At 37.7% G+C, this 27,948-nt stretch overlaps 1 protein-coding gene across 1 annotated transcript; it reads left to right on the plus strand.

Moving 5' to 3' along the window:
• Positions 1-1,039: 1,039 nt before the first annotated feature.
• On the plus strand, positions 1,040-27,909 carry borcs5 (BLOC-1 related complex subunit 5). The gene is made up of 5 exons (XM_006633634.3): positions 1,040-1,367; positions 1,718-1,820; positions 2,415-2,558; positions 12,108-12,265; positions 24,477-27,909. The coding sequence occupies exons 2-5, from the start codon at positions 1,763-1,765 to the stop codon at positions 24,702-24,704; spliced, it is 588 nt and encodes a 195-aa protein (XP_006633697.1). The 5' UTR covers positions 1,040-1,367; positions 1,718-1,762; the 3' UTR covers positions 24,705-27,909.
• Positions 27,910-27,948: the final 39 nt, after the last annotated feature.

Here is a 27,948-nt window from a genome sequence, read left to right on the forward strand (position 1 = left end):
CAAGTAGAATGAAATGTAGACGCTCCTGTAAAACAAGGGGACAGATTCTAGACTAGTGGAGTTATGTTTCAGTCAGATGTTGGGCAGAGTTAAATAATTCAAACGAGAGTCCATTTTCTAGCTTATTCAAATATGGGAAAGGAAAGTTAACACTGGACCACAAACATTGGCCTACTTAAATATGCTACTTATCTTAACACAACCTAGCTACAAAAGGAAATCTTCAAATCTAGCAGCAACCTGCCGAAATTATTTTAAAGGACCCCAAAATATGGAATACACGGTAAAGTAAGATTGTATTTTCCAACACTTCACGTATGATAGGTCTATACTTATTTTTGATTTTTTACTCGTATTATATTCTGATTATATGATTTTCTAACATCACATTTTTGTCACGTATTATAAAGCAAGCAGTAATTTCTTTTGCAATTGAGAAGGGCTCACTGAAATCGGTTATTTTTGTGCAGGGTGCCATCTGGTGGATTTTATAATTGTCCACCGGGCGACATTGGTTTTCTGTGATCATCTTGTAAAATTGCATACTTTTATTACGCACCACAGAAATATGATTTAAATGTAGAAATCCTAAATTATTTAAATGTATCGTTTCAAAATAAGTTGAATATAGATTTTGATGTTACTGGAAACTAAAAAAATATTTTTTGACTGGAAGTGTAATTGAAAGATATCGCGTTCGTTGTACCTTCGGCCATAGGTCCCAGTGAGATGTGCAATGTCTCTGCTAGAACTTTTAGAGATTAGGTAGTATTCTTAGAAATGTCATACAAGGATTTCTTCTGCAAAGTGCCTTAAATACTTTGCAGCTGTACTCTTTGGTCCGTTAACTTGAGTGTGTGTGTTAAGTGTTCAAATTATGTGAGGGGATCATTGCGGGGCATGTTGTGAAAGCTACGCCTGAAAGCGGCTACACCTGAATCCGAGGTAAATAATACAGGATCAACCGGGATTCTTCCCTTCACACACTGAATCGGAAGGGAACAGTCACCACCGAAGACTGTTTGCATCACGACCCGGAAGTGAACATACCAGCTGACAGCATTGTTGTTGTTGCAGTTCTGGTTTTGGTAGAGATTTGATTGTATGAGCGAGTGGAAAGAATCGTTCCCTTCTGCCGCAGAAGGGCGGCGGAGAGGTTTCTAAAGTGATTCTACCGGGTTTATGAAAATACTGTATATAAAGTTATTTACATTTAGACGTTTTCACATTTACACACGAAAAAGAAGGGACAAAAACGTTTGGGAGGACAATTTAAAATTAACCTGTAGTGTACATATCAGTTATACTAAAGTTAAAAATTTAAAAAAACTGAAGACGCTTGAGAAGCACCGAAAAAGAGGAACCTGGTAAGGTGGCACGACGAACCATGTTTCAGTCTTTTTTTTTACGTTAGTCGCTTCTTTTTCTTCTAAATAGGTTGTGCTTTTATTATCCTAAATGCAAAACTTGTCTTTTAATAGGAAGGCTGAAAACGTCTTCATTGTCATTTGATATTACCCCTTATAAGAATCCTCTATGTTGTCTTTTATAAAGAAAAAGGGGATGAAGTTAGCTGCATGAACGCTTAGTGTTTGAGAACTACAAAGCCAGCTGGTATCGCAGTTCCTGCAGCGAAATGCTTAACTTTCTGAATGGTGGAGCTTGGTGGTGTGAGGTGTTGGTTATTGGAGCCCAGTTTGTGTCCTGTATCTTGCAGGTTTAAGCTGCTGAGAAAGCCAGGGCTCCAGCCAGAACTGTCACAATGGGAGCAGAGCAAAGTGCTGATTCTGACCACAAGCATTCAGAACTAAACTCCGCAGGTAAAAGCCACTGTTGCAAATACCACCGCCCTAAAGATGAAACCATGTTGCTTCTTTTTAGAGATTTATTGTTTCATGATCACAAGGCTTCAATTGAGTAATTTAAGCCTGTTCTTTTCTCTGCTTAAAACGCTATGTGAAATATTATTCTGTGATGTAAATAGCGCAAATTCTGTTTTTTTTAAGACTCAGTCTGAAACGACTAAAGTACAGCACCAATGATACTGCAATGTCACATTTTATGCTTCTTGTAACAATACAGAAATATTGCTTTACAAGTGTGCATGCATTGGAGAAAGTGTGAATCAGACCATTCCTTTAGAATCCCTCTGTTCTGCCCATGAATTCCCTTTCATTCATTTTATGGTCTCTTTGATCTTAATGTTTGGCCAGGTCTTAAATATGGTGTCTGTTCATTTGTCACAGGGATGCATTGGTTCTATATGTAGCATAGGCTGTATCAAATTCCAAAATGAAACAATGGACAAATAAATTGCCTTACCTAAAATTGTATACTGTTGCCCTGATTTGTACCTGCATTCTTAATTTTTTAACAAACATTGCTGCTCATCAAATGGTTTTGTGTTTCCGTAGTGATGCCTTCTCCAGCCAAGCACAAAGCCAAAATGGATGACATCGTTGTGGTAGCACCAGGAACGCAGTCCCTACGGAATATTCACAACGACCCAGATGTCATCAAGCTGCAGGAAATACCAACCTTCCAGCCTCTCTTGAAAGGTAAGGTGGTGGTCTTGTCTCTGTAAACCCCAGAAATGGTACCATTTAATTAGGGACCTTTTGGTTTTCTCTGTGAATTTTGAAGCATGGCTTTTCAATCACTGGGTGTTTCCATTACTATTGCAGGAGTTGTGCGAGTTGCCATCTGGTACTGATATGGATATATAGGAAAAAGTATATATATATACAGTAGGATGTATAAGTAGTGTACTGTAGTCAAACTGAGGCTTTTAATTGCTCATTAAAGCCTTTGATGAAAATCCAATTCTCTTTCCTTTCAACTGACACTCCTTTCTTAATCCTCACACTGTGGAATGTTGTTTACTTAAATGCCACAATTTCAAAGTGTCAGCAGGAGTTCTTTCGTGATTTATTAAAATGGTATTGTACGGAAGCAAAAGCCCATTAATTTTTTACTTAGCTAAAATTATTTATTTAATTAGTCACCTTTCAGTTATTCTTTGTTTTTTTTTTAATTGTTGACCAAATATAGAACTTCTCATATCTTGCTCAGTCTTCTGCTGTAAAACAGGAAAAATACTTTTGTATTTGAATTAGGGGATTTGGAAATTGTTGTTATTACACTGTAAGAAAATTAAGATGTGAAGAGAAAAAATAAATAAATCTGGGTTTGAATCCAGAAACGTTACATTCACTTTACATTGGACTCTGTGTTGTCTCTCAATCCCAGGTACAAAATGAAACTCACGGGGGACGTAGCTGAAAGTGTAGGCCATGATTTGATATGGATACAAAATGTATCCACAAAAAGATGTCAAGTGTTTTGAGAATGATGTTATTCATTAGAAAAACGTAGAACACTGAAGGAATCTATATTATATTATATCCACTAGATGGAAGTATCACCAAAAAACTTTTGTCTTCTTATGTCTTCCTAAAAATGACTCATGCTGGGCAGGGGCTAGGCTACCTTGTGAGGGTGCACTGTGAAAGTACTGTTTCATTCATTTCAGTTAAAGAAGATGTTTCGTTTATTTGCAGAAATGACAAATAACATCATGTTTATGACAGTAGATGAAATCTGGTAGGCATCTACTGTACTGCAGTGCTCATATACTGGCTGCTGTGGTGTGTCAGTAACTAGATATTTTCACTGGAGGCACAAGACAGTGAAATGAGGATGAGTCAGCGCATATTATTAGCTTTTTTAATTTGTCAATTCAGTATAAATACTAGGTAGTACTGACTTGCAAATAATACACACAGAATCCTATTAAGCAATGAACCTTCTGGGTTTGCACTTTTAGGGTGCTCAACAGGCAAATTTCTACCAAGAAATGGTAATTGCCCCAGTTCATTGACAGTAAAGCTGTGCATTATATAATGTTAACAACGTGATTGTTTGCCATTGTCAAATGATTTTGATTTTATTGTAAACTGAACATTTTAATTTAGTTATAAAACAGTGTTCAATTTACAGAATAATTTAGAGAGCATTTTAGTATTGTTACAAAAGCAGAACGCAAAGACATTTCTGTAGAATTTGATATTTGGTATTGAAATTTGGAAGCTTTTCAAATCAGCAGAAAAGGAAACAAAAGATGTCTTGTGAAAATATGTGAATCTGGAAGGAAGCAAGGTCAGAGGGAAGACTGTGCTGGATGTTTGTTTTTTTCCTTTCTTTAGACATCTATATTATATTTATTTGTGTATTGTAGAAGAGTGTGTGGTGGAAAAAGTGGGTCTTTACATCAGAGAGCTTGTTTCGTGGTAGAATTGCTCACTGGACAACCCTGTTTGAAGATGAAAATCTTCAACTTCTAAAGCTCTTTTGGCTTTAGAATTATCGGTCCAGGAGTGGTTCAACCAGGATGCTTGAGCCCTTTACTCCAGACATTAAGGGCTTGAGTCTGTGCAGTCAATAGCCACATGCGATCTGGTTTTCCTAAGCAGTGGCACACAGTTGACTCATATCTTCCAGGAATGTGTGGCTTGAGGTGATTCGCCATGCAGCAGAGACCTCTGCGTTAGATACCTGTGAGGCTGCAGTGTTATAAGTAAGACTCAATCCTTAAATAGTAAGAAATCAGGAATGCACTTGAACATCTCATCCCGTGGACAACATATCTTATAGCAGGATGTCTCCAGTCACCTAATTGTGGCATTGGTGTGGAAGTTGAGGTTCAGAGGAAAGATTGCTACCAAGTCGTGTTGATGCAAGTGGGCTTCAACATCCCTTGCAGCTACAACCTGGCTTTCTCTAGATGTTCTTTGACTGATCAGGCCCATTTTGTTGGGACACAATCAAACTATACTGTGACAGAAAGAAAGGCCACACATTTTACCACCTTATTTGAATGTGTCCCTACAAAAACCTATTTTGTAGATCACCATTGGGTGTCCAGTATTATCTTTGTTTTTGACCATGTGAGATTTTCTTAGCTCTGTCCAAATCTAGAAACGCAAATCTATTTGTTCGACTATCTGATGACCTGTAGGAGTGGCCATGTCACACTGTGTGGTAAACAAATCATCTCAGCTGCAGTGACTGTCAGTCAAAAATGCTGTATTTTTATCTCAAGAAAAAGCAGGTCATGGGTTTCATTGTTTATAAACAATTCGCATTCAAGCTTGAGAGTCTGTCTGAGCCCTTAACATAATAAACAACAGTATTGTACATGTACTTCTGTGTAACTGCAGTAGACCTACCTGAACTACACTAACATGAGACACATTAAAAAATAAGCAAAATATTTTTTTAAACTTATTTTTTACTTATTTTTTTCAATCATTATTAAAAATGTTGCTGTATATAGACAAATATTTAAAAAATTTTAACCAACAGAGAAATATTTGCAGATTTCTGTAGTATTCTTCTGAATTAATACTAACCACCAGAGGGCAGGAAAGACAAACATGTGATATTGTCTACTATAATCAAAACTAAAAGTAATCATCGTTAAGTCTCGTAACTGAGGAAGATAAAAAATGTAGCAACACTTTTTTTCAATAGTGAAGTTGTTAATTGGGTAAATAGATTTTAAGTACTGTTTAAAGTTTATCATGTTTTGACTGCTGCAGTTTAGCACCGTGAACGTCTTTTGAAACATCAGTGACAATATGAGAAGCAGTAATACAAGGAAAACAGATTATTAGGATATCTTGTTAAAAGCATAGAATTTAAATAATGTGATGTTAAGTTGAAATTGTACAGTTCACTACCTTGCTTAGAATTTTGTATTCAGTTTCACTCACTGCCACATAAAAAATATCGGTGCTCTGGCATCACACAGGGAAGAAAAAACAGGTACTCAAAGGAATGTCCTGTGCAGACAGACTAACAGATATGAATCTTTCCTACCTTGAACAGAGACAGCTGCAAGGACACTGTATTGGCTTAATCTGAAGTAACACAGAAAAACACACTAAATGACACAGGTGCAAATTCAAGGAAGTACATTTAGAACTGAGAAGAAGATGCACGTTCTTACACAAAGGATACTGTCTACTGTGCCCAAGGTGTGGGTCTTGTTGAGGAGAAAAAGGGAATATAGAAATGCATTCCCATAGAGTGTAATCCAATTTATGGAAGAGATTGATATGAAATAAGTGTAAATCGTATGAGTTAGGATCCTACAGAGGGGATATTTGATTGTATTTAAAGAATATAACACAGAGAAAGTTCTTGAAGAGTGGCTACAAACTGTATCCTATCTGGGACCACCAGAAAAAAAAGCAGGTTTATTGTGCTGGAGGCTGTTAACCACCTCCATGTTTTGATGGAAATGGGAGAATGAACTAAATGTATTTTCCAGACATGTTAAAATACCTCAGCTAAAATATATGCTGGAATATACATCAAAACAAAACCAAGGGTGTTTGAATTTCTAAAAGGAGGTTTGGTCGAGGGCTGAGATGTAACAAATAAAATAGATCCATAAGCAAGAAAATAGCGAGGTTGAACTCATACCTGAAGGCCTCAGGCTTTTTTCACAAGACCCTGTGGCTCAATAAAACTGACGTAAAACTTCTCATCTTAACTTCTAACAACTTCTCAACACAGTGAAAGGACACTATAGGCATTTCATTTGTAAGCTCTGAGGTAGAAATGGGTCTTTTCCATTAGTCAGGGTACTGGTCAATTCTGCATCATAAAATTGTTGTGTGGCTACATTTTCCTCTGCATTAAAGTGAATCTTAAGCCCTTTGCTATCTGAATGGAATTATTTTTTTAAACAATATATGCTGTCTTACATATTGATTGGATTTGTGTGCTTTTTCTACGTCCCTCTGTCCCTCAAGATGCCTTTTTTCAGCAGGGCGCAGCTGATTTAACAATTTCATGTTGATAATGTGAAAGGATAATATACTAGTTGGGAAAACCAAAACTTTGTCGTGATGACGTTTGCCACAGACTGTGCATTTGACTGGATTGTTCTGCCTTGTTGTAAAAGTTCAGTGATGAGTGGCATAGGACATTTTGGTTGTAAAAAGCATACTTTCTAATGCTGAGATCATCATTAATAAAATAATGATGATGATCTGATTTCAGCTAGTCATGCAATTAACCATATCAGATAATAATATCCTGATCCCAGGCTGTTGACACAGTATTGTTCTTTTCATGTATAATAGGATATTAGGGGTTAGTACACAAATTTACAGTCACAATACAAAACTTTTAATATAATTTTATATCTTTTTGTCCTCACGGTTACTAATTAATCTTAATTCAGTGCAAATCAGTTTTATTTTGTGATCCTTGAATTTGATGTATTTTGTAGTCAGAGTAGCATACTGTTATTACAAATTTTAGGACACTGAATTAAATCTACTCAGTGAAGGACAGTTTTGGGCCTCCCAGACAAGAATGTACGCAAGGATATTTGTTTTTACTTCACCTTCAAATTATTCCTTATCCCTCCCTCTTAAGCCGTCTAATCCATTCAGATTTAAAAAGGAATTGATCTTTGTCCTTCACTTTGAAATTGTCAATTGCACCAGATGGTGAGTCAACAGCAAAAACCCACTGTCACTGTTTTTCATGTCGATATCTCTTATGAACCAGAAGGGTATTCATTCCACAGCAAGTTATGTATGTGTGATTTATGTGCATATGAATATGCAAAGGCTGTTTGAGCCTCCCAGATCTGAGCATTAGTCTTCAAGAGATTTAATAAATGACCTCTGACTGTCATGTTAAAGAATTTTAAATTAATTTTTTTTTTTATATGCATATAATCACATCATTTGAAGTCACCTAGTGTGTCGTTTCAGCTAGGCTTGCAGTGGTGATACCTGTAATCACACAGGGAATGGCAATTAAAGGAGAGATCCATCTCTCACTAATGTCACCGGGAAGCAGCAGGTGTCGGGAGAGTCCCTGTTTTCCAGGAGCTAAGAGAGCCCTGACCATCTAATCACGATCCTACCCTCAGCGATGCTAAGCCGCCTGTGTGCCACCATTCGAGGATTCCTGGTTATAGTCTGCTAGTGAAATTTGCCATGTCTGAGTCCCAAAGCATCTTCTGCTCTTGGAGGGAGTAAAGCTGGTGGGCCCTTGTTTAAATACTTAACTCAAGAATAGTCTAAGATCCTTGGAATAGTGACTTGAACAGGCCTTTTCCTGGGACAATACGTGGAATAATTTCTATCCTGCCCCCATAAACTTCTCCCCATCAAAATGTGCACTTACCTTCACAGAGTGTGTCTGACATGTAGATAGTCCTATGAATCTGGACGGTGGGGGGGTGATGACTCGACTCTGGGCCTTTCACACTGGGAGAACAGATCTGCTTGACTGCACGGCTGGTTGTGGATGGAGAGCCTCTGCATCCCTTCCCTGGAGGACTGGACCCACACCCGTCTTGATATCATTCACTGACAGGGGTCCACTAGGCTGATAGCTGCTGCCGCTGACATGGTCAAAGTCTTGTGACAGTGTTTTTAAAGGCCTCTTAAAACATCCAGAATTTATACCTGTTTGTTTATAATTTTAATTAGAACAGTTGACTGCAGCCATTGTTTTTTTTTCGAAGACCTGTGGGATTTTGTACTTTGCATACAAAAATATAACTTCAGTACGTCACATCCCATTCTTAAAGGCAATGATTTTGCCATACCCATTTTACCCCTTTATGAGATCGAAGATTATATAAAGTATCACTCAAAGCTGGAGCTTTTCCACTGGTTCAGCTTTTCTATTGGTTGTCGTATTACACAGACTATCAGCAACACACAGTTATTTAGGCTACTCCAGTGTAAAAGTAACAGGATCATGACACATGGATCGTGATGCCCTTTTAGAATAATTCATTATACTGTGAAGTTAGTATACCTTGGCCATTTCTATTCCATTTTTTATGGTTTAAATTTATGTTCCAAATAATTTGTCTTCATATAATTTCAAGTAAAAGTCTTCCCTTGCTATTTGGCCACTTCCATGTTAATATGAGATGAGCCACAGTTTCAGTAGTGTGCATAGTAATAACCTGATGGTCAGCCATGACCCAGAGGCACTTAATGGGAATTAAAACTTGATGTTTCTGGGATCAAGCTGTGGTCGTTTAACGGGTTGTGTATGTTTTCTCCTTTCATGTGTTCACCTCAGAACAGTACTGACATTCACACTACAGAAATGCTCTGGGAATATTATTTCTGTAAAATGCCGTTCTCTTTGTAATTTGTGTCATTGTGATAAAACTGACCTGGGCAGGTGTCATCTCTCCTAAAATATGGAACAACGCGTGACTATATGCAAGTCATGTGCGGTTTCCTTTGCTTACTTATCTTCTGACATTGTAAATAGTTGCTGCTCTTGCACATTGAAAAGTCTTGCAGCTTATGACATTCCAGTGACACAAATGATCATTCAATTTTTCTGCATCCCACCTTATGCATCTTTAATCAGAAGGCTAAAGTTAACCACAGCATTCTAAGCAACCTTGGCTGGTTGAAAAGTGGAACTTAATACACTCCACTTCAAGGTTGCCGGAGAGCTTAATGACTTCAGAAAATGTTCTGTCCCAGCTTTATTACACATTTATCAAATAAATCAAATAAATAAAAATGTGTGTGTAAAATATTATGTAGGTTACTTTTGGAGAGGGACAATAAAGCAGTAAAAAACTGTTAATAAAAATGCTGTATTCCCAAACAAATGTAAGTATTATTGAGTTTATTAATACTCTCATCAATTTTCCTAAGTAACAAATATTTGAGTATAAAATATGTAGGGAGTTCATTTTTACAAATATGGAACCAAATTCTAATGGGATGTAGGTCTAAAATCTAGTGTTGGTATAAAATTGTAGTGGAGTACCACAAGGAGCTATATTAGAACCCCTGCTATTTTATAACTTTCCCAATTTCACATTGTAATAATACAATCATTTGTTATAGTTAGTAAGCTAGATATGCTCGCAGATGTTACTGAAATAGGAGGATTAGCGAACTCTGTAGAAGCAGCCAAATTGTGTACAATATTCCCACAAAGGGTTGTCACTCATGTTGTTAAAGCTGATAACCGGGCTTCTTTCAATAAACGTCTGGTTCAGAAACTTGGATCTGTTAGCTGGTAGAATTAAATAAACTACATAAGTCAAATGACGTCTCCTCTGTAATGTTTTTATGCTCTTATGATCTGATGTTAGGCCCTGTCTTGTAACATTTGCCAGTACATTTTGATGGCCGTTTGGTTTTGTATCATGTTTTTTTGCAATTTCAGCAAGCTATCACAGATGTGATTGTTACATCACAACCAAAAAATCCTAAATTGGCCTAGAGAGTTCAGTGTGGCAAAGGCTTATTGAATATTCTGTGAGATCTAATCTACTGCTTAAAATAGTGCAGGGGTATGTATGAGTCATTTGTCAAAGCAGAGAATACAGTAGTGTTCTATGAGAACGTATCCATTCCACAATCAAAGCATTGAATCTGCCCCAGACAAAACTTGAAACTTTTTGTTTCAGCAACACTTGTGACCGTACAGTCTATTATAAAATATTCATGTAGCTGGTGTCATTCCCCATTTCTTCCATTTGATGAAAATAGTGTGTGCCAGGCATGTTCATTGCTTTTTCCAGCGTTCAACATTCAAATATACCACTTAAGACAACAGCTGGCATTCAGATTCTTAATGATTTGGGATAGCTCTGTAGTTGTAAATGCACTTATTCATTAAATGCAGTTGTGGTGAAGTTTATAATGACTATTTCTCAATCTCTTGTGGAAATATAATCATGAAAATGTTCAACCTGATGTGTATTGAAACTTCTTTTTATATGAAAGGTTTGTTTCACGTGACTGGTGACATACAGTACTTGATAACATTATGATAAATCTCTTCAGAAATAATGTATTGCGGTTTGGTTTCTGCATTTCATAAAATATGACTTGGCCGTGTCCGAAAAGCACACTAAACCTTAAGCCCTTCCACCAGGACCACAGGTTTGTGATATATAGCAGGTGTGGCTTTAAGGAAGGTGTGTGAGCATTCAAGGTTACACCATTTTAAAAGGGGTCTTGAGACACCCTAGTATGTCGTCGCTTGCTGGTTACGGCTCACTGTCAATCTGAATGTCATCTCATCTGTCCCTGCACAAAAGTAAGCACTCATAGTGATGTTGAGCGGGCTCAACTCAAAATGGCAAAGTAAATTAAATAAAGAATATTTGGCAGTACAGCTTTCTGTTATTGTGTTTATTAAGTTTTGTGTTAAACACTTTCTTTCCATGCACTGTAGGTAAAGAATTAGTCAAAATTGGGTAGTCAGTTAATGGAATAATAGCTTTAAGTCAACACTTCATACCTTGAATACATATGAATATAAAGTAGCCTAATGAAATTTAGTTTTTCATAAAATATTGAGCTTTAAGACTATAAGAATACTTTCTCCATGGCAACTTGGCTCCTATCAGTTCTAACTTATGGGTTAGAACATGAAATTTTATGATTTTGCAAGGAATTTGGGGGAATTCAGTTCAGTGAAGTGTGGTCTGATGCAGACTTGCGAGAAGGCTGCATTGGGGGCGCTCGAGAACACCCCTGTGAAACATAAATTAGAAACGGGACGCCCTAAGCCCTTTCAGACCCTTGTGGGAACACACATATGAAGTGCCCAAGACCGCAAAAACAGCCTTGCCGATTTTAAAAATAGTTATAGTACATGTATTGATAATGCAGATAATACATTATAATGATATGAATACATATGAATGTGTATTTTCTGTTTTTAGTTTTACTGGGATCTTTTGTATGACTAATTCACAAATTTTGCCGTTTGGAGCAGTTTTGTACAGTTTTTATAACGGCTGAGAGCTGCAGGTATTTGGCGAATAAACCTGCTTATTCATGACCATCCGTGAAATTCACATCTCTCTGTCTAGTACCTGTCTCTCCCTTGTTCCACCGATCAAAAAATAACCCCACTCTCAGAACACGGAATATTGGAAAATCTTCTGATTGTTAACGACCGTTTGTAAATTTCACGATTCCGTATGCCGACGCGTTTCAGACGTTTACACTCTGCAGTCCAACCGTATTTCCTGTGGGTGAGGCTCAGCCAGCGTGCTCTTCTGTCTTCTGCAGGGGTCCTGAGTGGGCAGACATCCCCAAGCAGCAGCAGGTTGGAGAAGCTGGACTGCGTGCAGGTGCTGCAGCTGTGTCTGAGGTACCAGGACCACCTGCACCAGTGTGCCGAGGCCGTGGCCTTTGACCAGAATGCCCTTGTCAAAAGAATCAAGGAGGTACAGTACAGCGTCGGCTCCTTCACTTCGCTGTGTGCGAGGGGCTTTCTCCAAAAAATGCGTCCTCCGCAATCATCTTTTCCCAGTGATTTCAAAGCTTTTTCACTAGAACAGCACCTGCAGTGGGTCTGGTCCCCCGCGGAACAGGGGCGGATTACCAGCACCAACGGGGCGTTGTGGTTTTACTGGACAGCTTGTCCGCTCAGAGTTCACTGATTAATGGCAGGTAGGGGTTAACTGTTTGAGTCTTCACATGGGGTTGGGTTTGTATGAAAGTGTGACACCTGCGTGTCAAGCAGGGAGCAAATAGATAGTGGGTCTCGGCAATTAGTAGTAGAAAGACCAGGAAGTCTCATTGTGGGAGTTACACACTGTAAATTATACAAATTATTCGCTTTGTCCAAAGTGACTTACACTTACACACACAGCCTTGTGTTAAGCTGTAACAATCTGGGCAAAGTAACTCGCTCAAGTGTACAACAGCAGTGTCACATCTGGGATTTGAGCTCATATCTTTCCAGTCACAACCCTAAACACTGCACTACACTGTTGTGTGGTAACTCTGGAGCTTCATTAAAGGTGATGTTCTACAGTATATAGATTTTGGTACTGGGTAAACAGGGATTAGTGGCTCCTGGTAGTTAAACAGAAGTGTCTATCTAAATGTATAGCTAGAGCTACAAAGAAGGCTTTATTTAAAGGCTTTTTATTAACAAAATAGTGTTTGATTGGTGTGCAGTGGTGTATGTACGAAGGTCACTGAAACCACACTACCAGAAGTGGGGATTTTACAGATTTTACAGCAGATAATAGTGTTTCTTGGTTTCAAAAGGATTATGTCAGCAGTGATGTGACACTTAAAATCTGTTTTCTATTTATCAAATATTTTCCCCATTTAGTTTATTTCTGGAGAAAAAGCCATGTCAATTCATTTTCCTATCTCAAATTCGCTTGCTCGCATGTTCATAATACATTGCTATGGGAAACTTGTGAATGTATTTATCTCTTCTACCACATTTTTGTATAAAAATATGATTTAAAAAGTATTGTCCTGAATATGAACAAGTAAAGGTTTCATTCCATACTGTGCTGAAAAAGGCTGTGCTGAAGAAGGCTCCACAGCCAAAACGTTGTGTTTTCTGTCTTCTCTTTTCAGCATGGAATAAACCTTTACTTGTTCCTTTTCAGTCTATGCATGCTGACGCAGCTCCTTACTTGAACTACTTGTCTTGAATATGACTGTTTTTTTATATTTTTAAAACTTTGTGTGGATCCACAGTGGTGGTATCAGATTTAAGAAATGAAATCACGCTATTGAAATCGAGCAATGTTGAAAGTATTACATTGTACCAGTTTATTTACATGACTCGGAAAACTTCAAAAACACTCCAGTGCAAGTCTTGGCAACAGCAACTACTAAACACCTTAGTGACCCTCAGCACTTGGCTTAATCAAGCACCTGGTTAATTCAGCAATTAATTTATTGGATAGTTCAAAGTCCTATAATGGCATGGAACAGAAGAGTTGAGGCTGATTACCCTTTAAACCATGTTTCATTTATTCCATTATTATTTGTTTTTAAATATGCGAAATACTGTAATTGATACTTTATTATACATTGGTATTCTTAGTCGTGTTGGGAGAAGGCATAGTTGACAACCTGGTATCCCTCTTCTACCCTTGTGTATGTGAAATCCTGTATCTACGTTTATTTTTCCTGTTTCTTCTTCTTCTTCCACACATCGTTCTTCCTCTAGGTCCATCGTTTTGATTACTGCATGCTTGTTCGCTTTAGGCTCTAAGACAGGTAATCAGTTGCAGATTCACATCAAGTTTCCCGAACATTAGGAGTGGAGTAGGAGGAACTGGGAATGAAGAGCACTGTGGCTAAAGAAAGATAATGTTCAAATAATGTGAATAGTTCTCTGTTTTGGAAAATCATTGATGAGGAAAGTTTTCTAAAACCGGTACCTGCCGAAACCAAAGATATTCTCAAATTTATTTATCATTAATTTAAATGCTGCACATGCATTTTGGGGCTGAAGTATTGTTCCAGGGTTATATTTGTGCACTTTTGTTGGGAATTCAGTCAGAGTACTTCAAAGTAAAATGAAGGGGGAGGATCAAAGACCTGTGCAGAATCAATTTAGTCTCTCTGGCTTTAGCAAGGATGTTTTTTTTTAAATGCATTACCTGATAGAGGCAAATAACTCAAGAATGAGAGTTATTTCCATTTTGGAGCCACATGGTATGCAGACCCTTTTTGTTCTTATCTACTGGCATACCTCTGAAGCCCTATCTTAAAGATCAAAGTGTCCGATATTCAATTAAACAGAACTGGTTAAGTAATGCACGACCCAAAATATTTAATGTTCATTTTTTCTACTGCTGTACTGCCTGAAAAATAAAAAAAGCCCAGGTGCATCCTAGAGCATTATAGTAAGAGATGTTATCAGCGGTTTCATAGCATCCAAATATACCACATGAAAAAAAAAATAGAACAAATAATGCAGTGCAGTTTTCCAGATAATTATTTTAGAATAGTTTCATCTTAAATGTAGTTTTGGTTTAAAATACATACTGTACCTTACGTGTAAAAGGAAGTATATCAGAAAATTATTTTTTCCCCTGACTGCTGAAGTGCCATTTTAGCACAAAGTGCTGAATTTGCTGGTAGTTTTAAAGAAGTAAAAGTTGGCACAGTTATTTTTCCTCATTAAACACAATGCTACTACAAACAAGATAAGCAAGAGGGTGCAGTTTCTTATTTCTTTTAAAAGGACATTACTCTAATCAAAATAAGACTCCTCCATAACAAAATACTGTCTAATGAGAGTACCTGCAGATTTTCTAAAATTAACTCTGCTCCCCAGTCTGTGGATATTGGCTTTGCTTCAGTAAGGGGCTGGTCTGTGTAGTTTACAGTGTCAAGTGCAGGTTGTACATGTATTTGGGTGAGACGAATGCCAGTTTATTTTGGGGGTAAGCAATTGTTGTAAGTCTCTTGCATGAAACATATTGTAGGCATCGACTGTTCTGTTGCCATTAGCTTGTGTTTTGAACTGTATTGCTCCTATTCATTATGTCTGTAGGCCTAGGGATGTGAAATGTTAGGAATTGAGACTGTGTTTATTCTATAGTATTCATTTCCAGAAAATTGACCAAAGTAATATGCACTTCAAAGTATGGTCTCTGTACATAATTAAGCATACAGTAAAATCTGAGAATGGGTTCTTTATCCATTAATGTGTTGACATTGTCCCAGATTCTCTGACGATGGGAATCTTATTTATACTGAGATTTGTTGATGTTAACAGTGCTGGGTTCTTTGTTCTTGCCTATACAGATGCCAAAAATTGTTGGTAAGAAATAAGATATCAAATAATAATTAAGAACAGTAATAGAAATATATGCAAGTAAAGTCAATTTGGGAACGGGAGAGAATCCTAAACATCTAGAGCCTTCCAGGTACACATATGGCTGCCCACTGACTTTAATCACTCCATGCAAAAGATCTTGATACTACAAAGCATATAAGATTTGTTCTAGTACATCACAAATATTGTGGGCTTGGGCCATGTAGTTAAGTCAAGAAGAGGAACTTGTTGATCCTGCAAGGTTGGAGGCTGATGAAGGACAGGTGTGTGCTCACTAGAAGTGTAAACCATGCATGGCAGAACTCTGTAGTAAGTGCAGTTTTGAATGGAAGACTTACATCACTTAACAATCAAAGAACATACGACTAAAGTATGAAAGAAAATGGAGACCTGGTTGTAATGTTTTAACACTTTTAAATTTGGGAGTACTTTTGGAGTTGAACTAGAATACTTTGCACAAGGATATTCATTTGCATTTTCCAGACTGCCTGTTACTGTTCAGGTATTGTTTAAAGTGGACTGGAAAAAAATCTCTAGAGTATTTATTTCTAATTTAGGTAAACACACTTGGAATAGGTTAAGTGATATAACCTCTATTTTCAGTAGCTCTACAGATAAATGCACAAAGGGTTTGATGTAGCCATCAGATGAAAGCAAGCAGGGTTGTTCCAGCCTTCTCCCTAGTGTTTGGTTCTGTACTCAGGTTGCATGGCAACGATGAATTTGAGAGCCCTGTCATGCTCTTGATAATGCTGGTTCAGCTGTTCACAGCTTCTGTACAGTTTCTTCTGAAAACAAATTGTCCAGCATTAGACCAGCCCCTTTAATTATATGCTTTACCTGCTGGAAACACTGTGAATGCTTCTTGTCCATTTTGCACTGATGCCCTTCATTTGTGCCTCTATTTAAAAGCATAAGACCCTTTTTATGAAAAAGACAGCAGCGAAGTGTGTCTTGTATATGTACTGTATTTGATCATGTTTGATTATTTTGCGTCTCTGAATTAACAATTTGCATTAAGTTAATGAGCCAGCTGCATTGTTTCGTATCAGGATTGATACGAGATGGATGGCAAAACATCCCAAAGGTCACAGGGCTAGGCCGTTCATCAAGAAAACCAGAGCAATACAGTCATAAGAACAGTTATAAACAAGATGAGTTGTTGGTAGCTAGCAGCTTGTTGATCCAAAGATCTCATCCAGTCATTTCTTGAAAAAAACAAGCAGTTATCAGCTTCAACAACATGGCTGCATAGCAAAATGTTTCCGTTACCTGTCGTGGCCAGAGCACTTCTTCCTGAAGATTGTTGGAAATGTAACTCAGTACCTTACACCATTACACTTAATCATAATTATCGATAAAATGTCTGTACTGTATTACAAAATCTCATGGACTTTTTTTCAAGACATAGGTAATACCCACTGACTGGAAAAAAAAATGACTGTTGTTGTTGTCCTTCTGTAGTGACATACTGTAAGTGAAGCAAGTAATAATAGACCAATAAGTCTCACTTCAATTGCTGAATATGCAAGGTTATAGAAATAATAATTAGAACTACACTAGAAGATCACTCCTACAGTAATGTGATTCTAAGGAATAGTCAAAATGGATTTACGATGGACATACGATACATACGTTTTCAGATATTTTGTCAATTCCTTGTGAAATATCAATGTTTAAATGGCAGCCAGTAGACATTCAAGGCAAGGAATTTATCTGGAATATGAAGAGGTTAATGGATAGGTAACCTAGGATATGGATCAGAGTTAAGCACTCAAATTGGGGTGATGTAATTAGTGGAATACCACAGCGATCTGCAGTAAGAGCACTGCTGTTCCTTAATTTTTATTAATCATCCTGATTCTGATATAGCTAGAAAACTGGAAGATGAACATGAAGATTTTCAAAAGTGTAAAGAAAAAATACTTAATCTCTATAAGATGCCATTTTTTGGAAATGAAGCTTCATTATCCTGAGTTTTAACAGCATTGGAGAGACACTTTACAGAAAGTAATAGATTGCTAGAGGTCATTTGCTTGTTTCCATTTGCTATAATAAGATTATTTTATAATCTGGGTCATGACTCAGACGGGGTGTGCAGTTTTAGTTATTGTACAGTTTCTTGTCTTTTTAAAAAGAAAACCACAAATTTGCAACTGAAGAAGAAAAATAAAATGGTTGAGTGAATGCTTCTGTGCAAGAATTAACCTGAACTATTTAATGTAATTAAGGATGAGTTCAGAAATATATTAGTATTTTATTCCCAAGAAATGTTCGGTTATGTCCAAAAAACCCACTGCAAAAATGGAGATTCTTCTGGCAGTGCAAGTGGATTGTCAATGATACTGAGATTTCAGTTGCACAACATATTAGACAAATTTTAATGGCATTATTAGGCCATTTGCATGGCTTAAATTACTTTAGGAAATATTAAAGATGTTATATTTCCTTCAAGACTTCATAACAGCTTGAAACATTTACAATTTCATGTGTCATTTTTGGCTTCATACCAATATCCAGACACAGCAAGACATTTTAAATTTAACGCAACGCGCCTAATGTAAATTCTTTAGTCCTACCACTGGTAGATACTGTAGCAACATTCTAAGAATTAAAAATTTAAATTTAAATTTAAAAATTAAATCATGAAGTGACATCAAATGCCACCTCTAAGTTATCATCCCTCAAAATGTGTTTTGTTAAGGTGGCAATTTGCATTTATTCTGTGACTACGCAGCCCAGTGAAATAATCACATAGGTGTGTCTGAATGTTAAGCAATCAGCACTTTGCAAAAAATGTTATTTTCTCTTCAATTGTTTAAAAACAGTCCTGAAAAACAGTTTCTAAGACCAAGTAATTTGTGGAAAGAAACAAATTTGTGGCTTTAAGCAATAAAGCAAATGGAAAAACCTCGGCCTAGTAGCTTCCTGCCTCAGCTAGTTGCCAAGCCATGTATGTGTTGTGCTTAATTCCATTGTTATTAACTTATTTGTGGAATATGTTTTTTTTATCTCTTTTCCAAGAACTGAAGAGAACACTTCATACTGAGACAGTTGTCATAGCAACATCAAACACCGTAGGTTAGACGTTACAGGGTGGCTTTTTCTTTCATTTACAAGGATTTTCATGATGAAAAAGCATCCTATATAACTGGAGAAAAGGTTTTTTAATTTTTTTTTATTTTGAAATGTTAGATACTAAAATAGGGATAATATTGGCCAAACACACCGTTCTGTTCTGTGCGGGCTTCTTTATTTCTTGTAGGATTACGCAAAAACAAAATACAGTAGCTGTCACTGCTCATGTTGCCAAAATTCCTGTCTGTTTTTCCTCCTGAAAAATTAAATTATCCTGGAATTTATGAAGGCTCGGTAATTACAATTATTGGCTTCAATTAGGCACCAATTTAAAAATACCCATTAAATAACACGCCTATTAAAATGAATACACATGCCTTGTTAAGTTTGTTAAATGTTTTAACGCTTTTAAAATAAATTTCATTTTGGTTAGGCTAGATGTACTAATAACACTAAAATACATTTGAAATGTAACATATTGATAAGCAGCTAGTTAATTATAGCAGTCTGTTTGAGTATTTTGATACAACTTTAGAGCGTATACACCCTGCACTATTTTATACTATTCATGAATGAAGTAACTAGCATGGTACGAAAGATCTTGTGAGTTGGCACATACAGTTGCAAGAAAAAAATTGTGAACCCTTTGGAATTTCCTGAATTTCTGCATTAATTACTCATAAAAATGTGGTCTGATTTTCAACTAAGTCACAATAGTAGACACAGAATTGTACTGTACTTCTTCTCAGTACTGAACACATCATTTAAACATTCACAGTCCAGGCTGGAAAAAGTATGTGAACCTCCAGGCTAATGACTTTTTGGAGTCAGGTGTTCCAGTCAATGAGATGAGATGAGATTGGAGGTGTGGGTTGAAGGTGCACTGCCCTATAAAAAAGGCACACAAAGGTTGGTTACTGACAGAGTCTTCTCTTCTCAAGAAAGAGCTGTTCATGTGAACCATGCCCTGATAAAAAGAAATATCAGAGGACCTTAAAAGAAGAATTGTAGAGATGCATAAAGCTGGTAAAGGCTACAAAAGCATTTCTAAAGGGTGTTCATCAATCCACAGTAAGACAAGTTGTCTACAAATGGAGGAAATTCAGTATTGTTGCTACTCTCCCTAGGAGTGGGTGTCCTGCAAAGATCATGGCAAGTGCAGGGTGCAATGCTGAAGGAGGTGAAAAAGAACCCCAGGGTAATGGCAAAGGACTAGCAGAAATCTCTTGAACTTGCCAAAGTCTCTGTTTATGAGAAAAACATTGAACAAGAATGGTATTAATGGAAGAACACCATGGAAGAAACCACTGCTCTCCAAAAGAAACATTGCTGTACGTCTCACGTTTGCAAAAGACCACCTAGATGTTCCACAGCGCTTCTGGGAAAATGTTCTGTGGGCAGATGAGACAAAAGTTGAACTCTTTGGCGGAAATGTGCAACGCTATGTTTGGAGGATAAAAAGCACTGCACACCAGCACCAAAACCTCATCCCAACCGTGAAGCATGGTGGAGGAAGCATCATGGTCTGGGGCTGCTTTGCTGCCTTAGGGCCTGGACAGCTTGCTATCCTAGAGGGAACAATGAATTCAAAATTGTATCAAGAAATTTTACAGGAGAATGTCAGGGTAACGGTCCATCACCTGAAGCTTAATAGAAGTTGGGTGATGAAACAAGACAATGACCCGAAACACAGGAGTAAATCAACAACAGAATGGCTAAAACAGAAGACAATTTGTGTCCTGGAATGGCCAAGTCAGAGTCCAGACCTCAACCCAATTGAGATGCTGTGGTATAACCTGAAGAGTCATTAATGCAGAAATCCAGGTAATTCCAAAGGGTTCACAAACATTTACTTGCAACTGTACAAAAGTGCCATGTATGCTTAAAATATCGCTCAGTTCAGCCACACAGCAGCAATGCCAGGACCCAGAGGTGCTCCTGAGCACCAGGTAAAGGTGATGCTGGATAGGTGGAGTCTGGGCTTTTCTAGTGCCCTGATTCCCCATGTAGAGGAGGCCAGCGAGCTGAGCGAGGCTGGAGCTGGTCGGTCATAGCTGTCCGTGTTTCTTCAGCTTGTTACATGACTGCGACTCCAGGGACCTGCCAGGAGCCTCTGAGTGATGTTGGTTATAGGCGTGCTTCTCCTTCACTTAGTGTTCATTCAGCTCTCCTAGTGCGCACAGTGGAGCTGACAGCATGTCACATGAGAAATGTCTGTGGCAGGCAGGTGTGTTTAAAAGTCTGTGCCCAGGACCTCATTCTCTGAGTGCATTACATGGGCTGTAGGCAAAAAAAAAAACACAGCATCTCAGTTAAAGACAGAGAGGCAAGGCTGTCGGGGAGTATTTCGCACAGGAATTCTGCAATGTGAGGTCATCTATGCATTGAGGGATCATCCATTCATTTCCCATCTCTAACTTCAGCAGCCGTGTGGAAACTCCCAGGATTGTGGTCAGAAATGTGCAATGAGTGGCAGCTGCTGGTTTATAGATTATGGAAGACCCAGACGTCCAGTTATAGTCTTCAGGTAGTGACTTAGCATTCTTAGTGGGGTTTTTTGGATGAATCCTAGTTGTCTGTGTGATTTGACTGGCAGGATGTGTCTGTGTAAGGGACTGACATCATTGTGGTGGCGGTAGTGTAAGGAAGAGTGTGGGAGGACATGAATGCCATGTGTAGGAACTGGACTGCTGTCAGCAGTTATCTTACTCCACAGTGTTTTCTCCATCTTGAGACCTGCGCTTTACCCGCTCCTACAGCTACACCAGTCTCTGTGTGATTTCTTCATCTTCCACCACAATAATGCTGTTCTCCACGGGGCAGGGTCACTAAAGACTTTCTGTTTCTGTTTGGAATGAGTCTTTTGCCCCTGAACCAGTGAATCTTAACCCACACCAGCGCCTGTGTACAAATATCAGCCTCTTGTAAGAAAATGTTTGTTGAGGGACTTGAATATGAAGTCCGCGATGCTAACCTGAACTGTGCAGCAGGAAAAAAGAGCATTTTTGGAAAATGACAGTACTTAGATGATCTCTGATTAGAGCTTTTAGCTTGAAATGAACAAAATATCCCCGATATCAGCAGTGATCATCAAAGACCCTAAACCGGAGCCTTTTCTTCTCGAGAATTTCCTGCTGTCTATGCACTAGGGAGCTGTCCAGTTAGGATAAAGAACATTGTTTGCACCAGAGATGACTTTTCTACATACCAGGAATAAACACTGGGTAACTGTCTGTATGAAGGAATGAGTTAAGAAGCATGCATTTTAGAACAAATTACAGATTCTTTTGTCACTGAAAAACATCTTGCTTAAAAAGTAAATACACCATGGCATTCCAAAAATATTCATAAACTTGTTTTTTAAAAGCCTAAGGGTGCTTAATTAAAAAAGTTTGCTAAAACAAAGTAATGAGATTTACTTTGGATTATACAGAACTAAGGCTGTAAACTCTCCACCTAATCTTGTCTGTAAATTTGGTTAATGCTATGTGGCGAGACATAAATATTAAATTGATATGCATTTGCATATTAATTTTAAATGGTGCCTCAAAACTTTAATTAAACTCAATTAATGTTGAGAGATGGACATGAAAAGTCAAAAACTAAAATATGTTGATTACATAAGTATTCACCCCCTTGGGTCAATACTTTGTGGAAACACCTTTGGCACCAGTTACAATACACACCTGTGAGGCTTTCTGGATATGTCTCCTTCAACTTTCCACACCTGGGCAGAGCAATATTCTCTCAAATGTCTTTGTAAACTTGCTCAAGCTCTGTCAAGGCGGCCCAGGAAATGTTAATAGACAGCAGGTTTTAAGTCTTTTCTTACTGACGTCTTAGCAGATGCAATCAGAACTTACAACTGGACCAATCAAGGACACTCACTTTCTTCTTGATACACACCAGTATCTACTTAGTCTTGTGCTTTGGGTCATTGCCCGGCTGGAAAGTGAATTTTCATCCAAGTGTAAGTCACACTGAATCAGTTTTTCCTGTAAGATTTGCCAATACTTTGCTCCATCCATTTTCCCCTTGGTCTTGACAAGCTTCCCAGTCCCTGCTGATAAGAAGCAGCCCTGTGTTAATGCTGCCACCCCCTGCCAGCGGTGTGGACTGGACTGTGCAGAGTTTGCACCAGACCTCATAGTTTGCATTTAAATCAAAAAGTTTCAATTTTTGTTTGATTGGCCACAAAATCTTTAGCCATGTTTCCAGTATTACTTAAATGCTTTGTTGTAAACTCTGTGCAGGATTTTAGCTACGTTTGCCTTACCTGTCGTACAGGCCAGCTTTGTAGAGTGACTGGTTATTGTGGATATTGTGGACTCACTGACTTTTATTTCCCCCATCTCAGGTATTAAGCTCTGTAGCTCTTTCAAAGTCACTGTTGTTCTCATGGTGGCATCCCTAACCAATTTCGTCCTTGCCTAGCAGCTTAATACAGAGACTTACAGTACAGAGACATAGCCTCCAAGTCTGCTATAAGCAGTGACTGGGTTGTACAGTGCAGTACATTGCATATTCTGTTTCTTAAATGAGTGATTTCACTATGTCCAAAGGGATATTCAGTTAGACATTTTTGTACAGTAACATTTGATTAATCTGTGCCTTCCTACTACTTTGTCACTGATTTATTTTGATAGCTCCTTGGTCTTCGTAGTTGAATCATCTCTTGACATTAACTACCTGACTAAAGATACTTGCAGGGAGAGGTGTGTTTATTCTGAGTTCATGCAAGCCACTGTTATTGTAGAGGGAATTCAACTAATTGTGGGTCTAGTCAAGGTAATTTTGTGCTCCTGAAGTAACTTAGGTTTGACATAGCAAAGGGGGTAAATACTTAGTTATTTTCTTTGTAGCTTTTGCAGACATTTAACTTCTTTCACCCACAGATATTTTCAGATTCAACATTTAAGGTCTGACTAAAATATTAAAAATGTATTACAGTAAGCTCAGGACTCCTATGTTTTTGAGGAAAAATAGTATTATTCATTTAATAACATGTTTTAAAATAATTGTATTTTAATGTCTGAATTTTTCCCATTTTGTGGGTACAAAATAGAGCTCATTATCTGTGCTGTTTATTTTGAATGCAATTTTCGTTCATCTTTATTAAGGGTGCCAATCATTCTTTAGCCTACTGTACATCATTTGTAATTCAAGAAAATGGAACATAAATGAAGGGAGTGAATACTTCTGCAAGGCAATGTGAATAAAAATACACAGGGTTAAGGGAGATGACCAGCCATGTCGTGTTTTTTAAATTCCCTTTTTGAAAACTGCATTACTTTTATGTTGTGTTTAAAGTAATAATGCATTATTTAACATATGGCGATGAAGTTAAATGCATTTGCATATGAATTTAACAGTGCTTTACGGCATACAAAATAAAGCATTACTGTAAATACACGTACGCGCACAACAGCATAGGAAAGGAGACACTTAAGACATGATAATAAATACCATGCTTATGACAGGCCAGGTAGCACTCACAGCTTTTAGAAATTGTTTTCAGGCACAGAGCCGTCTGGTGCCTGCAAGAGACTTTCCTCTCGTCCTTGTTAAATAAAGTACTTTTCATGACGTGACAGCTCCACAGTAAATTCATTACTGCATCTCCATCATACCCTGGTTCCACTGACCTGTAAGACTAACACGAGCAGGTTTGAAACCAGGAATGGGGAACGCCCTGATCCTGAGACTCCTGTACAGCCGGCGCTGCGCCTCTGACGCGGTGCCCCTCTCTGCTGTAGATGGACCTGTCGGTGGAGGCCCTGTTCAGCATCATGCAGGAGCGGCAGAAGCGCTACGCCAAGTACGCCGAGCAGATCCAGAAGGTGAACGAGATGTCTGTCATCCTGCGGCGCATCCAGATGGGCATCGACCAGACCGTCCCCCTGATGGAGAAGCTCAACAGCCTGCTGCCCGAGAGCGAGCGGCTCGAGCCTTTCACCATGAAGCCCGACAGGGAAGCCAAGTAGGAAACCACTGTCTCAGCGGTGGTATGGAGCTGGACTCACGAGGGTGCGTGTGGTTAAAAAGCATAGCTGTGCTCGGAGGCTTTCTGGCCCCAGAACTGACATTCTGTGAGTAATTGCCATCAAGTCGTATTAGACTTCAGTTTTACATTTTGTGCTGGGGAATAGTTCTCCCACAAACTAAACAAAAACTAAGGGTCAGCTTTCATGTTCCATGCTTTGCTTCTTTAATGCAATGATAGGTCAGAATTTACTTTTTGTACTCCCGACTGTTGAAAGCAGTATGGTTAATAGTTACACTTTGGCACAGTATACTTGAATGTGTGGGGTCCTACCTTGTTCATTTCTGTCTCAGTATATTGTTAGTTTCTATACAACAAGCAGGTGGACTGTCATTAGTGGATATGTGCATAATTAAATGGCTTATGCACAACCACAAACGTAATGTCAAATGCAGAATGTTAAGAGGATGACACTCCTACGGGTGTCTTACTGGAGAAGAATTCCACAGGCTTTCCAACACCTCCCACTTTGTTTAATTGATTAATTCTGAAGCCTTCTGTTTCTGATGTCTAAGGAAAAGTCTTTGAAACATTCTTATGTATAATACTGTCACTTGAAATAATGTCTAGCTGCTGTAAATGTGCTGTGTTTCTGATGGTACTCATAAGGTTTTTGGATCTCTACCAAAGCAAGGTAGGTGTAACCAAGAGAACAACTGGACTAGAACTTGAGTGCTTCCTTGAGATCAGCATTATAAGACCTCTATCTTGATATAATGCTTTGGGATTTTTTTTTCTCTATAGCTTTGCCTTTTGAACACATATACCATGTATATGTGATCAAATATATAATGGTATATAATCCACGTTCTGGAAGTGTCTAAAGCAAGAGGTCCATGTTCATATGAAGTTCACTTGGGCGAACATCAGCCAGGGCTGTTATAGCTGTGTGAAAAAGCCATCAGACAGCAAGGACACCCGAATTCTGCACTACTGAACATTGTGTATTTTTGAATGCTCAAAGAGGGTTACAGTAATGCTTTTCGTAACACCTAGAGATTTCTTGCACGGCACTGAAGATGATGTTAACGGATAAAAAAATATTTTCTCTTTGTAAATACATGGGTTCTTTCTCTCTTTGTGAAGACCAAAGAAAATAATTGATAAATGATATTAAGAACCTAATTTAGTCATCCTTGCTCCTCGTCAGGGAGGTTTTACAGCCCAGCAGGTTTTCTAAGAAGATGAAAACCCTTGGAAGCAGTGACAATTATGGCCCATAAAATTATTGATATGTTAAAATCATGAAGAAAGAAATCCAGAGCATCCTGGTGGCTCTGGAGTGAGGCCATAGCAGTTGAAAGTATTGTCTAAGCATTTTTTTTAACAAATCTGTTTTTAAAATGTGATTGCCAATGGGAATAGAGTATGTAGACATCAAGCATGAGAACAATTTTAAAAGACCTAGCTGTGAATGCACTGAAAATATTTCGCATTGATCAGTGAATGAAAAAGTAGAAAATTTAACAAACAGAAAAGGTGATAGAGTTACAAACCTGTGTTTGTAAGCTTTGGACTGGCATTAACTGTTACCTTGCGTTTGGCACAATGCTATTCTCAGTCTCCATTAACAACTGGACACTGCCAAGTAAGTATGGTGTTTTTGTATTTCAAAATCGGCTAAAAGAACCGGGAAAATTTTTGTTGCTATTTTGCTTTTGATTGTATGTTGAACTGTAAGGTGTACAGGTTGTGTATTGATATAACATTACTGTCACACTGCATTAGAAAAAAAGTACCAATTGAATTATATATCCTTCAGTATATAATTCTGCAGATTTTTATGAGAATGTATATATGTGTAATATAAACAGGTTTACCATGAAGGACAGTAAATCATTGGTCTAATGCTGACCAATTAATGCACAGGGTTTTCTGCTCAGTTATGTATTTAATAAAGCCTTCTTTCACCAGAAAAAATCAGTTTTTGAGTTTTGTTTAGTAGAGAATAATTTTACTGGATACCCTCCAGTGAACAGCCTTAGGGTGAGACTTTCATTATGATTCAAGCATTACTGAAAACAACTTAGTCCAGATGCTTAATGAATTTACAAATTCTTTAGAAAACATTTTTGTTTTTGCTCTTCTGCAGAGGTTTCACTGTCAGAATGCTTATCCCGTTCCTTAAATAACTCCCATGCTTTTGATTTATGTTTTTTTCAAATCCACTGACCTACTGTATACTAACCAACGTAAAGTGAAGATGGCTTTGGAGCTTATTGAATTCCAGCCAGGGGTTTGGAATTTCAATATTAGGAAGTTACAGGGTTCTCTAGTTTCAGTCAAGCCAAGATTTTAACTATTTTATTAACCCAGTCTTTGATTTAGGAGCCTATGGTCTTTAACCACTGAAAGTCACTGCCACAATAGTGTTACTGTGGATTATGTTATTGTACGGCTAATAAAAGTGCCAAATCACTACACTACATTCAAAATAAAAGATACAATTTGTTTAAACAAGACTTAAAATTAATCAGAAATCATACTCCATGAAAATATACATCTGATATCTGAATATATACATTGTTTTGTATAAATCTGCATATTTAAAAATTCTATACACTTGTACATTTAGCACTGTAGCATACACAAGGTACATTAAAAGTATTTAGCATTGAAAGGAGTACTGTACTTTTTAATAATGCATGATTCTCAGTTAATTCACTTTTGGAATCTCAATTTCTGTCTCAATACCTGAGTGACCCAACTACTGAAGCAACTCCTGTCCTAATGTAATCCTTGTTCAAGTGTAGTAGTTACTTTGCTAAAGTTAAACATCGGACACTTAACAGACCTTCACTTAGCCATACTTACATAGCATGGAGTCTGTACTGCATTTATAGTAGGGAGAGAAGCGGTATCTACAGTGCAACACAAAATAAGATCAGGAGACTGCTATAATAAGCACATACACAGTATGTAGAGTACCATTTCAGATTTTTATTTCAACAGTCAACGTACATCTATGTTTATTAAAAACAAGAACACACATTTAGAAAATGTAAAAACTGCACCAAACTGAAAGCAAACTATTTCAGACATCATACAGACCTCCACATTCCTTCAAATGTACCATCTTCAAGCTATTATTTTGTAGTTTTGTTTGCCATAATGTTACATTATGATTAAATGCTCATTGAAATTGATCAGTTTTTGGCTATTTTTATTTTATATGAAAATATACA

This window comes from Lepisosteus oculatus, chromosome 7 (assembly GCF_040954835.1).
Source record: "Lepisosteus oculatus isolate fLepOcu1 chromosome 7, fLepOcu1.hap2, whole genome shotgun sequence".
In the NCBI taxonomy this organism is placed as follows: Eukaryota; Metazoa; Chordata; class Actinopteri; order Semionotiformes; family Lepisosteidae; genus Lepisosteus; species Lepisosteus oculatus.

What these genes read in the sequence shown, in the direction of transcription:
- borcs5 (XM_006633634.3), top strand. Translation starts at nt 1,763, where the DNA reads ATGGGAGCAGAGCAAAGTGCTGATTCTGACCACAAGCATTCAGAACTA. An exon ending in TTCAGAACTAAACTCCGCAG is followed by an intron (nt 1,821 to 2,414) that starts GTAAAAGCCACT and finishes GTGTTTCCGTAG; the next exon opens with TGATGCCTTCTCCAGCCAAG. An exon ending in CTTCCAGCCTCTCTTGAAAG is followed by an intron (nt 2,559 to 12,107) that starts GTAAGGTGGTGG and finishes TGTCTTCTGCAG; the next exon opens with GGGTCCTGAGTGGGCAGACA.